The sequence below is a fragment of the Lampris incognitus genome, chromosome 14 (genome assembly GCF_029633865.1).
Source record: "Lampris incognitus isolate fLamInc1 chromosome 14, fLamInc1.hap2, whole genome shotgun sequence".
Taxonomy (NCBI): Eukaryota; Metazoa; Chordata; class Actinopteri; order Lampriformes; family Lampridae; genus Lampris; species Lampris incognitus.
In genome coordinates this window covers 39,622,307-39,637,050 of record NC_079224.1, presented here as the reverse complement: position 1 = coordinate 39,637,050, position 14,744 = coordinate 39,622,307, and the positions used below count along the sequence as shown (strand labels likewise).

General features: G+C 49.7%; 1 protein-coding gene across 1 annotated transcript; it reads right to left on the bottom strand.

The window, feature by feature from the left end:
* Positions 1-3,880: 3,880 nt before the first annotated feature.
* Positions 3,881-14,288, bottom strand: acsm3 (acyl-CoA synthetase medium chain family member 3). Its single transcript, XM_056293901.1, has 13 exons — positions 14,055-14,288; positions 9,199-9,409; positions 8,636-8,843; positions 8,195-8,338; positions 7,680-7,836; positions 7,480-7,559; positions 7,249-7,372; positions 7,083-7,163; positions 6,883-6,984; positions 5,001-5,128; positions 4,782-4,881; positions 4,480-4,599; positions 3,881-4,387 (listed from the first exon to the last, which is right to left on the bottom strand). The coding sequence occupies exons 1-13, from the start codon at positions 14,286-14,288 to the stop codon at positions 4,301-4,303; spliced, it is 1,776 nt and encodes a 591-aa protein (XP_056149876.1). The 3' UTR covers positions 3,881-4,300.
* Positions 14,289-14,744: the final 456 nt, after the last annotated feature.

Genomic DNA, 14,744 nt, shown 5'->3' with positions numbered 1-14,744 from the left:
GAGAAATCTGCAGGAGCGAGCAACCGATGCAACGTTTGCAGCAAACAACAGTTGGTCGTCCAGGATCACACCCAGATTCCTCGCAGTCCAAGTTGGCGTCACCACGGTGTTGTCAATGGTGATGGCCAGGTCTCGGTGCGGGCAACCTTTCCCCGGGAGGCTCTGGTCTGTGAGACAAACTTCAGGGCTAAAATATCCCATGAGTGTGTAAGAACAAATCTGTACGTACAAACGACTGATGAATGAGGCTCATTATGAGGAAATGCTCCACCATCTTGATGTTTGTTTTGAATGAGAAAATCGGGGTAGGTAATAACTTTTTTCACTCAAATTCTGTGACCAAAGATAAGCTTCCACTTATAAATGTTACAGGGGCCAATCTCTTTTCATGCGGTGCCTTAGTAAGCTAAAGACGGGCCTTTTTCCTGTCCTGCTCGAAGGCACGCGAGATGAAACTACCACCTTATGTTATATACCCAATGATAACAAGACACTGTGTGTTTCCTATAGAGGGAGAGGCTCAAGGTGGGGACCAGGAAAGGCTAAGAGCATATTGAGGTTGAAGTCAACATTCCTGAACTGGACGTAAAAAATGGAATACTTTTTTCTTTTCTGTCACACTTTACCATACGACAGGAGCTGCCTGAGCTCCCCCCGTCTCTGAAACTACATCAGGGGGAACGAGATCCAGGGAATTTTGTACCACAGATTATACCCAGGGGAAGCTAGAAATAGTCTGTATGGTTTACCTAAGATACATAAACAGGATGTGCCATTACGGTCTATTGTTAGTAGGATTAACTCAGTGACCTATAACCTCTCTAAGTTTCTTGCATCTGTTCTTACCCTGTTGGTAGGCAGTAATGAACATCACATTCAGAACACTATGGATTTTGTGGATAAGCTGAGGGACGTCATGATGGAGGAGGATGAAACAATGGCCTCTTATGATGTTACGTCTCTGTTCATGTGCTTTCCTGTTGATGAAGCAGTGGAGGTGGTCCGTATGAAATTACAGGATGACCCCACCCTTAGCAATAGGACCACCCTTAACACTGACCAAGTGTGTCTGCTCCTGAAAATATGTCTTCAGTCCACCTACTTCACATACAGGGGGCAGTACTACAGGCAGAAGCATGGGTGTGCTATGGGTTCCCCAGTTTCACCTATAGTGGCCAACTTGTATATGGAGGAAGCAGAAAAGAGGGCGCTGTTGTCCAGGGACACCACCTAGCCATTGGTTCAGATTTGTGGGTGACACCTGGGTTCAAATTAAATCTCAGAATGTACCACATTTTACCAACCACATTAACTCTGTGGACAACCACATCAAGTTCACAGGGAGGATGAGAAAAATGACAGGTTAGCCTTCTGTGAAATTGCAATTGGTGATGGGGGACATTTGATTGTTGATGGTCACTGTAAACCAGCACATACTGATCAGTACTTAAGGTTTGACTCTCATCATCCACTGGAGCCAAACTAGGAGTCAGGATGCTGTACCACCGAGCTGACAACGTCCCCACTGACACAGTGGCCAGGGAAGGGGAGAAATCCCACATTCCTAACTGGGCGTTTGTCAAAGCCAGGAAGACGCCCAAACAGTGCACCAGCCAATCGAAGAGAGGAGGACAACAGCTGCCTAAATCAGTGGTGATTCCATATGTGGTGGGAGTGTCCTAACAGTTGAGATGCGTATTTTCCAAACACTGCGTCTGAGTTGCTTTCAAACCCCAAAACACACTGCGCCAGAAGTTGGTCCACCCCAAGGATCGGGTCCCCTGGCACAAACAGAGCAATATAGTGTACGCTGTTAAGTGCCAGGAGGATTGCCATGACTTGTACATTGAGGAAACTAAACAGGCTGGCCAAGAGGATGGTACAACACAGAAGAACTAACATGCCAAGCCAGGACTCTGCAGTCTACACCCATCTACAGGCCAATGGCCACTCTTTCAAGGATGAGGATGGGCACATCCTTGATAGGGAGGAACGCTGGTTTGAATGGGGAGCCAGAGAGGCCATCTATGTGAAGAGGGAATGACCATCCCTGAACTGAGGGGGGGGGGGGGGTAAGAGTACGTCTGTCACCATCTTACAATGCTGTGATTACAAACATTCCCAAATCCTCTGTGAATAGCACACATGGCCATTGAAACTCTAGTTAATGGTTATGCCCATATTTCCAAATGAAACTGATCGTTGGTTTCGGTCATTATTGTATGTATTGTTTATAAGGGTGGGGATACCTACAGTCAGCTTAGACTGAAGAAGTCACTTAGATGAGTGATGAAATGTTTCTGTCAATAAACATTGTGTCTAGATGAACTGATTCAACTTTCTTAGATATATAAGGGGGGGGGATGTGGTTGCAGCACTTCAGTGTACAAGTTTCCCAGTCACAGGATTGTAGGCGTCCCTTTCTCCATCATCCATCTGTGCTTACCATCACTGTAGATGTCCGTTCGCTTCAACAGATATGTGGAATGATGGAACACTCCATTCACCTCCACTCAGACTGTATTTGCCTCGAGGATGCTAAGGGCTTTAAGACTTACTTTGACCTTCTTACTTCACTTTTGAGGTGTATATATAAACACACACACACACGAGCCAAAACATTATGACCACCTGCCCAACATGCTGTTGGTCCTCCATGTGCCACCAAACAGCGCTGAACCATCGAGGTATGGACTCTACAAGACCCCTGAAGGTGTCCTGTGGTATCCAGCCCCAAAACATGAGCAGCATCTGTCACTCAAGTCCTGTAAGTTGTGAGGTGGAGCTGCCATGGATTGGACTTGTTGGGCCAGCACATTACATTACATTACAGTCATTTAGCCGACGCTTTTATCCAAAGCGACTTACAATAAGTGCATTTAATGTGGGAAATCAGGAGAACTACTAGTCATCAGAGGTCATAAGTGCATCTTCCCTCTAAACAAGCATCTTAAGAGCAAAACCAGTGCTAAAGTAAAGCGCAAGAAAGAGATTTTTTTTTTAAATGAGTGAATACAATAAGTGCTACAACCAAGTAACAGGGTAGCAGTTCTTGAAGAGGTAAGATGGGCTGAAAGATGGGCAGCGACTCCGCTGCCCTGACATCAGTGGGGAGTTCATTCCACTACTGTGAGGCCAGGACAGAAAAGAGCCGTGACTGGGTCGATCGGCAGCAGGGGCCTCTGAGCGACGGGGCAACCAGGCGTCCCGAGGCAGCAGAGCAAAGTGGTCGGGCGGGGGTGTAGGGCTTGAACATGACCTGGAGATAGGAAGGAGCTGTTCCTTTCACTGCCCTGTAGGCTAGCACCAGAGTCTTAAACTGGATGCGAGCAGCTACTGGGAGCCAGTGTAGGGAGATGAGAAGGGGAGTTGTGTGGGAGAACTTAGGGCGGTTGAACACCAGACGAGCTGCAGCTTTCTGAACAAGCTCAGTCCAGCCGGGAGATGACCTGAGCCTGGATGAGCATCTGTGCCATCTCGTCGGTAAGGAATGGGCGAGTCCTCCTGATGTTATAGAGGAGAAATCTGCAGGAGCGAGCAACCGATGCAACGTTTGCGGCAAACGACAGTTGGTCGTCCAGGATCACACCCAGATTCCTCGCAGTCTGAGTTGGCATCACCACTGTGTTGTCAATGGTGATGGCCAGGTCTCAGTGTGGGCAACCTTTCCCCGGGAGGAACATCAGCTCTGTCTTGTCCAGATTGAGCTTCAGGTGGTGTGTCGCCATCCGCTCCGAGATGTCAGTCAAGCACGCAGCAATGCGTGTCTCTACTTGTGTGTCAGAGGGAGGAAAGTACAAGATCAGCTGGGTGTCATCGGCATAACAATGGTAAGAGAAGTCATGCGAGCGAATAATAGAACCCAGGGATGTCGTGTACAGGGAGAAAAGGATAGGACCCAGAACTGAACCTTGTGGAATGCCTGAAGTCAGTCTGCGAGGTTCCGACACAGATCTCCTCCATGTCACTTGGTAGGAGCGACCCGTCAGGTAGCCCCAGGGTTCGAACAGAGATGCTCTGACCCAGTCATCTGGCCATAACAATTTGGCCCTTGTCAAAATCGCTCAGGTCTTTACTCCTGCCCATTTCTCCTGCATCCAGCAAGTTGACAACAAGAACTGGTTGTTCGCTTACCATCTAATCTACCCAGACCTTGACATGTGGCCTTGTTTGGAGATGATCAACGTTATTCGGTTCACCTGTGAGTGGTCATAATGTTTTGGCTCATCAGTATATATACATGCATAAATCCCAGTCCCAGATTGAATTGAACAGACTGTTGCATTTGTTGACCTCCGCTTCAGACCCGTCCCCATTCTCCTCTGCGTAGCTCCACTCTTCTGATCTTTCCACTGACAGTTTTGGGCAACTGCTCCACAAACTCCACCTGAATACAGTGCACAGTGAGCAAAGAAAATCCACAGCTCCACATCAACTTCACAATTACAGTATGCAGTTTTCCCAAAGAATTCATGATACCTTGCGTGGATACTTGTATGGCGCAGTTACTTTCTTCACATGGGTCTGCAAGGCTTTTATAAGTAGCTCTTTGTCGTGAAATCTATATTCTTCCGTCAGCACGACAAATGCTTTCACAACCTGGAGAGATTGAAGAAAATAAAGCACTGCTCAAATGTATTAATCAAAACTCGATGACAGTTCACATGACACAATCTATTGGGCTGTCTGGATGCTACTGGATTTCAGGACATCAGAGGTATCCATCACCACAGAAATTGCTTTTTACTTGCAGTAATCAATTCAACCAGGGGATTGAATACCTCCCCTCGGATCGGGTCCGGACTGCTGACTACTGCTGACTCAGCCACAGCCTCATGCTCTATCAAAGCATTCTCCACTTCAAATGGGCCGATCCGGTACCTGGACCACCGCCGGAGGATTCGTTTAATATTATGGAGTACTTGTTGTGAAGTAGGTTTATTCAACTTATTCAAGCTCGAAGAAGGGGAACCTTTTGATTATCATGAGTGCCATAGTACCCGGCTGAGAGGATGACATCATCAGCTCGCCCCACAAACCACAAGTAGCCGTCCTCGTCCATCATGCCTCTGTCCCCCGTCAGATAGAAATTCCCTCTGTAGCACTCCTCTGTCTTCTTGGGATCACCCTGTATGGATCATTGTGTGTTTATTTTGAGAGCAAACAAGGTACGTACAACAGCACGGGATTATGTTACAATCACTGTACTACTATAAGGTGTAGGAAATTAAGACCCCATTTACACCTGGTATTATGAAGCAATCTGCATCTAGATGTGTTATCTGGATTATGAACAAGTCGTTCTTGCCCTTCGTGGGAGTTACATACACTTGGGATTTATATACATTCTTGTTGTCTGCATTGTGTTGACATTGTAATTAAATCTCTTTTTATCGCAACGTGCAAAGAAAACAAGTGGGTGGAAAGTCTGTCTACTCTTATTGAAAGAAAAAAAAAGAAGAAGCATGTTTTCATGACTCAGAGGTATCAGAAGAAGCAAGTCGATTGCTGCACTCTTGTTTGCGAGTGCTGTCAATGTGACTATGAGTTTGTTTAGTGCTGGGGGAGTGGTTCCTCCCAAAGTTCAGCGAGTCTGAATAAACAGCAGCCTTTAGGAATGAGACGTGGCATGTTTAACTTCTGGCTACAGGCCTGAGGTAACTATCCCCACGGTGGTAGTTTAATACCAGCACACTGCACAGATTTACACCTTGGCTGAATCTGGTTATAAGCCAATCACATGCATATTGTGTGCATTTACGCCTTGTATTACTCTGCATTTTTTTAAATTTGATTTTAATTTTTTTTTAAATTTTGGTATACTATAATCCCTGTAGGGAAATTTCTCTTTGCATTTAACCCATCCTAGCAGTGTAGCTAGGTGCAGAGGGCAGCCGCCGTGCAGTGCCCGGGGATCAACTCCAGTTTGTTTTGCCATGCCTTGCTCAGGGGCACAGACAGGAAGCAGTATTAACCCTAACATGCATGTCTTTTTGATGGTGGGGGAAACCGAAGCACATGGAGAGAACCCAACGCAGACGCGGGGAGACATGCAAATTCCACACAGAGGACGACCTGAGATGACCCCCCAAGGTTGGGCAACCCCAGGGTTAGAACCCAGGACCTTCTTGCTGTGAGGTGACAGCGCTAACCACTGGGCCACCGTGCCGCCACCTTTTTCCCTAGAGTTAACATATCCGGTATCAGAATGCATGTTAATACCAGGTGTGATAGGGTCTAAAGCACTGGGATTCAACTCTGGTCCTTGGGACCCCCAGAACATCTGGTTTGCTATTCTTCCAGGTATTGCCATTGTCTAATCAGGAGGATCGTAGATCTGGCAAAAAAAAGGTGAACGTAATGAGCTACTTGATACATATAACACCAGAAGCACTGTGGGTGTTGAGGGGCAGAGACAAGAACTGCTAAATCACATGTTGGTCAGTGGGCCTCTGTCCTCAGATCAGCAGAACAAATAATGGAGAGGTTGTGGGTTGACTTTAGGGCACCGACAGTTCTGAGTACAGAGTCTGCTGGCTTCTGAAGAGCTGAGAGAACCGACAAATAGAAAACACAAACTAGACTGGTGCATGCTTCGAGAGATTCGCGACAAAATACACTAATTTGGTAGTGTTGAATTTTTAACTGGATGGTACTGCCACCAGTCAAAATGTTACGAATAACCCAATCGTCACTCCCATTATAAGTAAGCCATTCAAACGCCACATGCTCCAATGGCCAGCTTTGTGGTCTGACACTTTACTGCAAGCGATCTATTATGCAGTCTGACGTATATGTTTCTACAAGTACGTAATCTCTCAGCATTTTGTCTTTTGTTTACGCTGCCTAGATTTTTCAAGTCAACTAGTAGATCCATCTTACAGTGTATTCAGTAAAGAGAGAGAACGGTTTGTGGGGTTTCACTCTGATGCCAAGATTTCCTTCCATTCCTCTGGGCAGGACAACACCATTGTCATCCACAACCTGACAAACATAACAAATACATGTCATTATTCCTTCAACCGAGTTCCAACTAGAATGTGGTGCATCTAGAGCTATGTATCTGTAGAGTATATGTGCACCTGCACATCATATGCCGGTGAAGCCTTTCCAAAAGATCCAGGTTTTATCTTCATCCCTTTGAAGTTACCAGCTACCAAAACCTGAGGGAGCAAAAAATTCATATTAGACATGCAACTAATGTGCAGTATCTACATTTCTGACTTGTTTCCATTTGTCGTAACTCACAGTTTCTGTCTGTCCGTATCCTTCATAGATATCAAGACCAGTAGCCTCCTTCCATTTCCGCATTACCTCGGGGTTAATAGGCTCACCAGCACACAGGCAGTGCTGCAATGATCTAAAGTTGAACCTGACACACAGTAAACTGACATTTCAATATCTCTGCTTTCAAACTGTGAATTAGTATTCAAATAGATGATTTCCTAATACACATCCCATTATTATTAATAAGCGTACTTGGACATGTCCTCTTGGACAAGCATGCGGTATGCAGTTGGAGCGGTGCAGAACGTAGTTACGGGGTAGTTGGAGAGAGCCTAAAACAAAAGCATAAAATGCAAAGATGCTGGATGAAAAGCTTCACGGCAGAAGCCTTAGCTTGCCAAAGGTATGGAGCTTTTAGGTACGCGTTGGCCTCAGCAACACCGGACACTTACCTCTAACACAGTGGAGGTGCTGAAGCGGGGCATGTGGTGTACAAAGACACAGGCTCCCTGGATCCAAGGGGCATACACGCTACTCCATGCTGACTTGGCCCAGCCTGTATCTGACGTGTTCCACATGACGTCATGCTCCGTCAGATCCAACCAGTACCTCCGGCCCAAAAACAGGGAGCAGGGGGTTAACGCAGAGACAGAAGAGAAAACACTCAAAATATTGGTCTAAAGACGACAGGGGTGGGACACTGACGAAAAATCAACGAATGCTATAGTTTAGATGGTCACCTCAGAAAATTTGTGGCTCTCTTTGAATGGTGAAAAGCCAATACACCAGGCAAAATCCTGACTGTCCTATTGGCAAGTTTACACAACCATTGTTTGGAGAAAATTGATCTTTGATCGCTCCCGCAAGGTTGACCAAATTATAGCACAGTGTCTGTCACGATAAGAAGTGTCTCCAAAATGGGAATGCAATTATGTGGAGGCTTAAAATCGAGAGGTGATGTATTCACCTGCCATTGACACTGAGGCCTATCCCATAGCTGCAATGGCTGTGCTGGGTCATCTTGGGGGACCCTGTGGTCCCACTGGTGAAGAAGATGGTCATAGGATCGTCACTACGAGTCTCCACACATTCATGGTCACTGGATACATTACTATATAGAGAATTTGTGATAGAGTAACAATGAGTAATTAAATTAGCTCTGTATCACATAAACACTATACCCACAACTTAGGGAACAGATCAGTGTTGTATAAGTGTTATTATATTCCGCTCAAGGTTTGCAGGGGGACTTAGTACATTTTGTTGATTGTGTTGAAAATCGAATGTTTACAACTTCATTAATTTTGAAAGTGTATTGTGGCTGGGTAAAATGCCTTTTAAACTGAAAAAATGCTCGAAACTGAACCCAGTTTAAACCATTTTATCACCTTGTTGTCCCCCTACTTACTTCATCAGATCCCCAAAGTTGCTCCACCCATCTCTTCTCTCATCAGACACTAGTACTTTGGAGTGCAGTGCAGGGCACTGGGGGGCCACTGCCTCCACTAGTGGGGCGAGGGAGTTATCTGTGATGATGCATTTGGCCCCTGAGGTCTGCAGCCTGTGCAGGATATCTCTGGCTGTCAGCTGAGACGTGCCTGGCAGCAGCACCGTACCTGTGATAAGGTAGCAGAGCAGTCATGAGTGCTAAGCACAATCTACAAACAAAACAAATGTAAATTCAAGCAATTCAGAGTGAGGGATTTGGATAAACATGAGAAATCCAAAAATGCAATAAAAACACAATATCTTTGAGGTGCCATTCTGAAAGTTTTGAGAAAATCTGTCATTTTTCAGTGATTTAATTATTTTTCATTTAATCCAAAAGTTCACGGTGGAGCCCTCAGTCAGGAGGATGCACAAAGGGAACACAATTTACCTATCCCTTGCACTTCCTTACAATATAAGTGGCTATGAGCTTTAAATGTTCAACTAAGCACATATTTTTGGAGCTTCCGTATGATTCATTACCAGTTCTTAAGCAGGCGATGTTCACCAGCCACCACTCCGGTACTCGAGGTAAAATGAGGAATACGCGGTCCAGTTTGGTGAGCTCGCAGGCTCCAGAGAGGACATTTGCAGCCTTTCTGGAATTGAAGCCCAGCTCCTCAAAACTCCACCGAATCTCCTCCTTTCTGTCATTCACCCACCATAAGGCAGGGTGAGAAGATCTCTCTCCACCCTCAAAGTTGAAATAGCAAAATTAGATTTTGAAATTTTGTATAATCTAATTTCTATTATTTTCATTTATGCAAAACATGTTAATAACTGATTAATTACTTTAATCTCGAGATTAAAAAACCATGAAGGTGTCTATTGTTATCACATTCTGTCTAACGCATACAGATAAGCAGACAGACTTTATATAAGTTTGCAGAATGAACAATGATTGGTAAATGTCCTTGCACACAAAACGCAGGATATTGTGGTGACCCACATCTATGAGACATTCACCTAAGAGAGAATGCACTTCCGCTTCCGGTCCAGAGTTCAGTGTCGTTGTCGAATGTATGACATGTAAAGTTGGAGCTAGTAAACTACCTCGACTACGTCTACTCTCACGTCTCCTGTCTCGTTGTTTTCTAACTCCACATTGGTGACCCCGACGTGATCGAACTACTAATACGAGTATGTCTGACAACGACGACGCCGGTGCTAACAACATGGCTATTGCTAACGCTAGCATTTACACCGCTACTGTGAAGCTACCCGACTTTTGGCAGCATAATCCACGGCCGTGGTTTCAACATGTGGAAGCCCAGTTCCAGCTGAGAGGGATAACGCAGGATGCAACGCAGTACTTCCACGTAGTGGCGGCGTTAGACGCATCGACAACGGCGCGAGCAACGACACTGTTGGAAGCTCCGCCAGCTGCTGGCAAGTACGATGCTATAAAGACATTCCTCCTGAAGCTATTTGAACTGTCGGAGCTGGAGAAGGCAGACCGTTTACTGTCCCCGAGTGGCCTCGGCGACGGCAAACCGTCTGGGTTAATGGAAAAAATGCTGTCTGTGCTGGGATCGGCTGATCCGGCCTTTCTTTTCACGCACGTTTTTCTGAGGCAGCTCCCCGCACCTGTACGCACAGCACTGGCCAGTTCTCCTCTCGCCGCCTCCAAGGACTACCGTTCTCTGGCTGCTGAAGCAGACGGGGTTTTCCTGGCCAACCGACAACAGTTTGTGCATGCCCTGCTACCCCACCAGACCGCCCCACCACCACCTGTGTACGACTATATGGACACCGCGGCTGCGGTGACAGCCCGCCGCCAACCTGACGACGGGCTCTGTTATTACCATGCCAGGTTTGGGGCAAAAGCAAAACGGTGTCGCAAACCCTGCAGTTACAGGGTTCAGGGAAACGCCAAGGCCGGCGCTCGTTAACGGCTATGGGCGCCGGCCGTGACTGCAAGCTGTTGTTCATCAGAGACTCCTTGTCGGGCCGACGGCTGCTGGTTGACTCTGGCGCTCAACGCAGCATACTACCAGCACAAGCTGTGGACACGATGACCGACAGTCACGGCCCCCAGATGGACGCCGCCAATGGCACGTCCATTCGGACGTACGGTATCAGACATGTGGACGTGTGTTTTGGCGGCCGACGTTTCGGCTGGGACTTTGTGATGGCTGCTGTATCCACCCCGCTCCTAGGTGCGGATTTCCTCTGTGCTTTCAACCTGCTGGTGGATGTTAAAAACTGTCGCGTGATTGATGCCGTCTCTTTTGCGTCATACCCCTGCCTTGGGGGCGCTGGAGCGCTGTGCCTCACTAACACACTCTCCACCGGGGATCCATACCAACGCCTGCTCGCAAATTTCCCCGAGCTCACCACACCCACCTTCTCCTCGGCGGTGGCCAAGCACGGCGTGGAACATCGTATCACCACAGTGGGCCCCCCAGTTTACGCCCGGGCCCGACGCCTCGACTCGGCCAAGCTCGCAATAGCCAGGGAGGAGTTTTCGACTATGGAGCGCCTCGGCATTGTCCGCCGTTCTGACAGCCCGTGGGCTTCCCCTCTTCACATGGTTACTAAGGCCAACGGGGGTTGGCGCCCGTGCGGGGACTACCGTCGCCTAAACAATGCCACGACCCCCGACCGGTACCCCATACCGCACATACAAGATTTCTCTACCCACCTGGCGGGCGCTGCCATCTATTCCAAAATCGACTTAGTGCGGGGGTATCACCAAGTGCCGGTCCACCCACTGGATGTCCCAAAAACGGCTGTCATCACACCCTTTGGGCTCTTTGAGTTTTTACGTATGCCTTTCGGCCTTAAAGGGGCGGCGCAGACGTTTCAGCGCCTTATGGATTCTGTGCTCCGCGACATGCCATTTTTGTTTGTGTACTTAGACGACATCCTCGTGGCCAGCGCGTCGGCGGAGGAACACATGATGCACCTCAGACAGCTGTTAGACAGGCTCAGCGAACACGGCCTCATCATCAACCCAGCTAAGTGTCAGTTCGGGGAGTCGTCCATCACCTTCCTCGGGCACCACATCACTCCACAGGGGGCCGTTCCCCTCCCTGCCAGGGTTGAGGCTGTCACCATGTTCCCCCGCCCCCGCACTGTACAGTCGCTGCAGTAATTCCTGGGCATGGTGAACTTTTATAACCGTTTCCTGCCCCGTGCCGCCCACATCATGCGTCCCCTGTATGAGGCCCTGCGGGGTAAGAAGTCTAAGGACGAGCTGGACTGGTCTTCGGGGATGGACGAGGCTTTTGTGGCCGCCAAGACTGCGCTGGCCAACGCTGCGCTGCTAGCTCACCCGTCGCCTGCCGCCCCCATAGCCCTTACAACGGATGCCTCCGACTACGCCGTGGGGGCCGTGTGTGAGCAGTGGGTGGGGGGGGGGCTGGCAGCCGTTGGCATTCTTCAGTAAACAACTCCGTGAGAGCGAGCGCAAATACAGCACCTCTGATAGGGAACTACTGGGTCTCTTCCTCGCAACCAGACACTTTAGGTTCCTATTGGAGGGCCGACAGTTCACCGCTTTCGTGGACCACAAACCGCTGACGTTCTGTATGGCCAAAACCTCAGAACCGTGGTCTGGGCGTCAGCAGCGCCATCTCGCGGCGGTTTCCGAGTTTGCCACGGACATACAACACGTGTCGGGCAAGGATAACTCCGTCGCCGACTGCCTTTCACGGGCGGTTGTTAACGCCGTTCACTTGGGACTCAACTACGCAGCTATGGCAGCGGACCAAGCCAAGGACGTGACCGTTCAAGACTACCGGTCGACCCCTACGGCGCTACGGCTGGAGGACGTGACGTTCGACGCGGCCAACACCACCCTCCTCTGTGACATCTCCACCGGTCAACCGCGCCCCCTGGTGCCTACTTCCTGGCGGCGCCGAGTTTTCGACACCGTCCACGGCCTTTCCCACCCGGGAGTGAAGGCCTCGACCAAGCTGGTGAGCGTCAAGTTTGTTTGGCCTGGGCTCCGTAAGGATGTTAGAGCCTGGGCCGGCTCGTGTGTGGCGTGCCAACGCGCCAAGGTGCACCGCCATACCAAGGCCCCTTTGGCGCCGTTTGTGGTTCCAGAGAGGCGGTTTGACCACGTCAATGTTGACCTGGTGGGTCCCCTGCCCCCCTCCCGTGGTTATACGTTCCTCCTCACTATTGTGGACAGGGCCACCAGGTGGCCAGAGGCTATTCCCTTGTCCTCCACGACGGCAGCAGAGGTAGCACGGGCGTTCATCGGCTGCTGGGTGGCCTGTTTCGGCACACCGGGTGACATCACGAGCGACCGGGGCTCCCAGTTTACCTCGGAGCTCTGGACGGCGGTCGCTGAGCACGTGGGGATGAAGATCCACCGCACTACGGCGTACAACCCGCAGAGCAACGGACTTTGTGAGCGGTTCCATCAGGACATGAAAGCCGCTCTGCGGGCAAGCCTCACTGGCTGCGACTGGATGGACCGGCTCCCATGGGTCATGCTCGGCCTGCGTTCGGCCCCGAAGGAAGACCTCCAGACCTCCTCCGCTGAGCTGGTGTATGGCCAGCCCCTGCGAGTTCCGGGGGAGTTTCTTCCGGATGCTACGGCTCCCTGGTCGGCCGCCTCTCACCTCAGTGCGTCCCGGAGCGCTGCCGGTGCCTTCGCTCCCGTTCCGATGTCTCAACACTGCCTCCCCCGGTCCTACGTCCCCAAGGATCTGCCATCGGCGAGGTACGTCTTCATTAGGCACGACACCCATCGGTCCCCGCTGCAGCCCCCATACGACGGGCCCTTCCGCGTCCTGGAGGCGGGGGATAAGAACTTTGTGGTGGACATGGGGGGCAGGCCGGAGCGGGTCGCTATAGACCGTCTCAAGCCTGCTCACTTGGACATTGGGGAGCCAATGCAATTGGCCCTACCCCCGCGGCGGGGACGCCCTCCTAGGTCGGCCCCGGCACCTGCCTCTGTTCCTGCTTCGGCCCCGCCTATGGCCCGGGTTTCGGCCCCATCTGTTTCCCCTCCTGTGAAGCGCAGCCGTTATGGCCGCAGGGTCCGCCCCCCGACTCGTCACTTGTTTTCCCCGTGACTTTGCACTATGTCATTGACTGTTCTGTTGTAGAGTCTATTTTTATGTTCATGACTTGCGCTTTTGCTGTTTTGCATTGTTTTGTGTAGGGGAATTCTGGGGGGGGGGCTGTGTGGTGACCCACATCTATATAACTAGAGACATTCACCTAAGAGAGAATGCACTTCCGCTTCCGGTCCAGAGTTCAGTGTCGTTGTCGAATGTATGACATGTAAAGTTGGAGCTAGCAAACTACCTCGACTACGTCTACTCTCACGTCTCCTGTCTCGTTGTTTTCTAACTCCACAATATACTATATATGCTTACCTTCTCCCTGTCTGCCCATTTGTCCAAGACGTCTCTGGCAAAGTTGAAATACTCCGGGATTTGTGGGTTGAATCCACAATCAATGTTTTTATAGTCGTAAAAGTTGTTAGGAAGAGACGTCTTGTGTCTATGGACCTGGCTCACGATGAGTCTGGACGGACGGTTCAGAGACCCAGGCAGAGTTCTCGTGACGCTCAGCGGAGGAAGAGTAAAGACACGCTGCAAGCGAGCCATGGAAGTAAGAATAAACGATCATTTAACACCAAATATAAATAAAGGCTTGGCCTGTCACAGCCTTAGATCCGTTCTGGTTGCTCTTTGCAGATGTGATTACCTGCAGTGAACCGATCGAGAAAAACATGTCAATAGAAACGACAGCACGAAACAGGGTTACCGTGCAGGACCCGAGAGAGGCGCTGCTTTGCATGAACGCGCTAAACCGAGCGGCGCCCCGCCTCCGTCTCCGCTACGACTACACCTATTGGCTGAGAACCCGGAAGAGTTTGGAGGTGGCGTCCTCTTGGGGAAAGTTTGCCGTGATTCTGGTTTACTTTCGAACGAACTCACGATAGGTCAGAAAGGCGCGCCGCGCGTGCGCCGCGGTCACGCTGCTGTGGCGTTATTCGTAAGACTTTTCATGCCGTCGCCAAGTCAACACACTGAGGCATTACCCACAATGCTTTAAGAGCA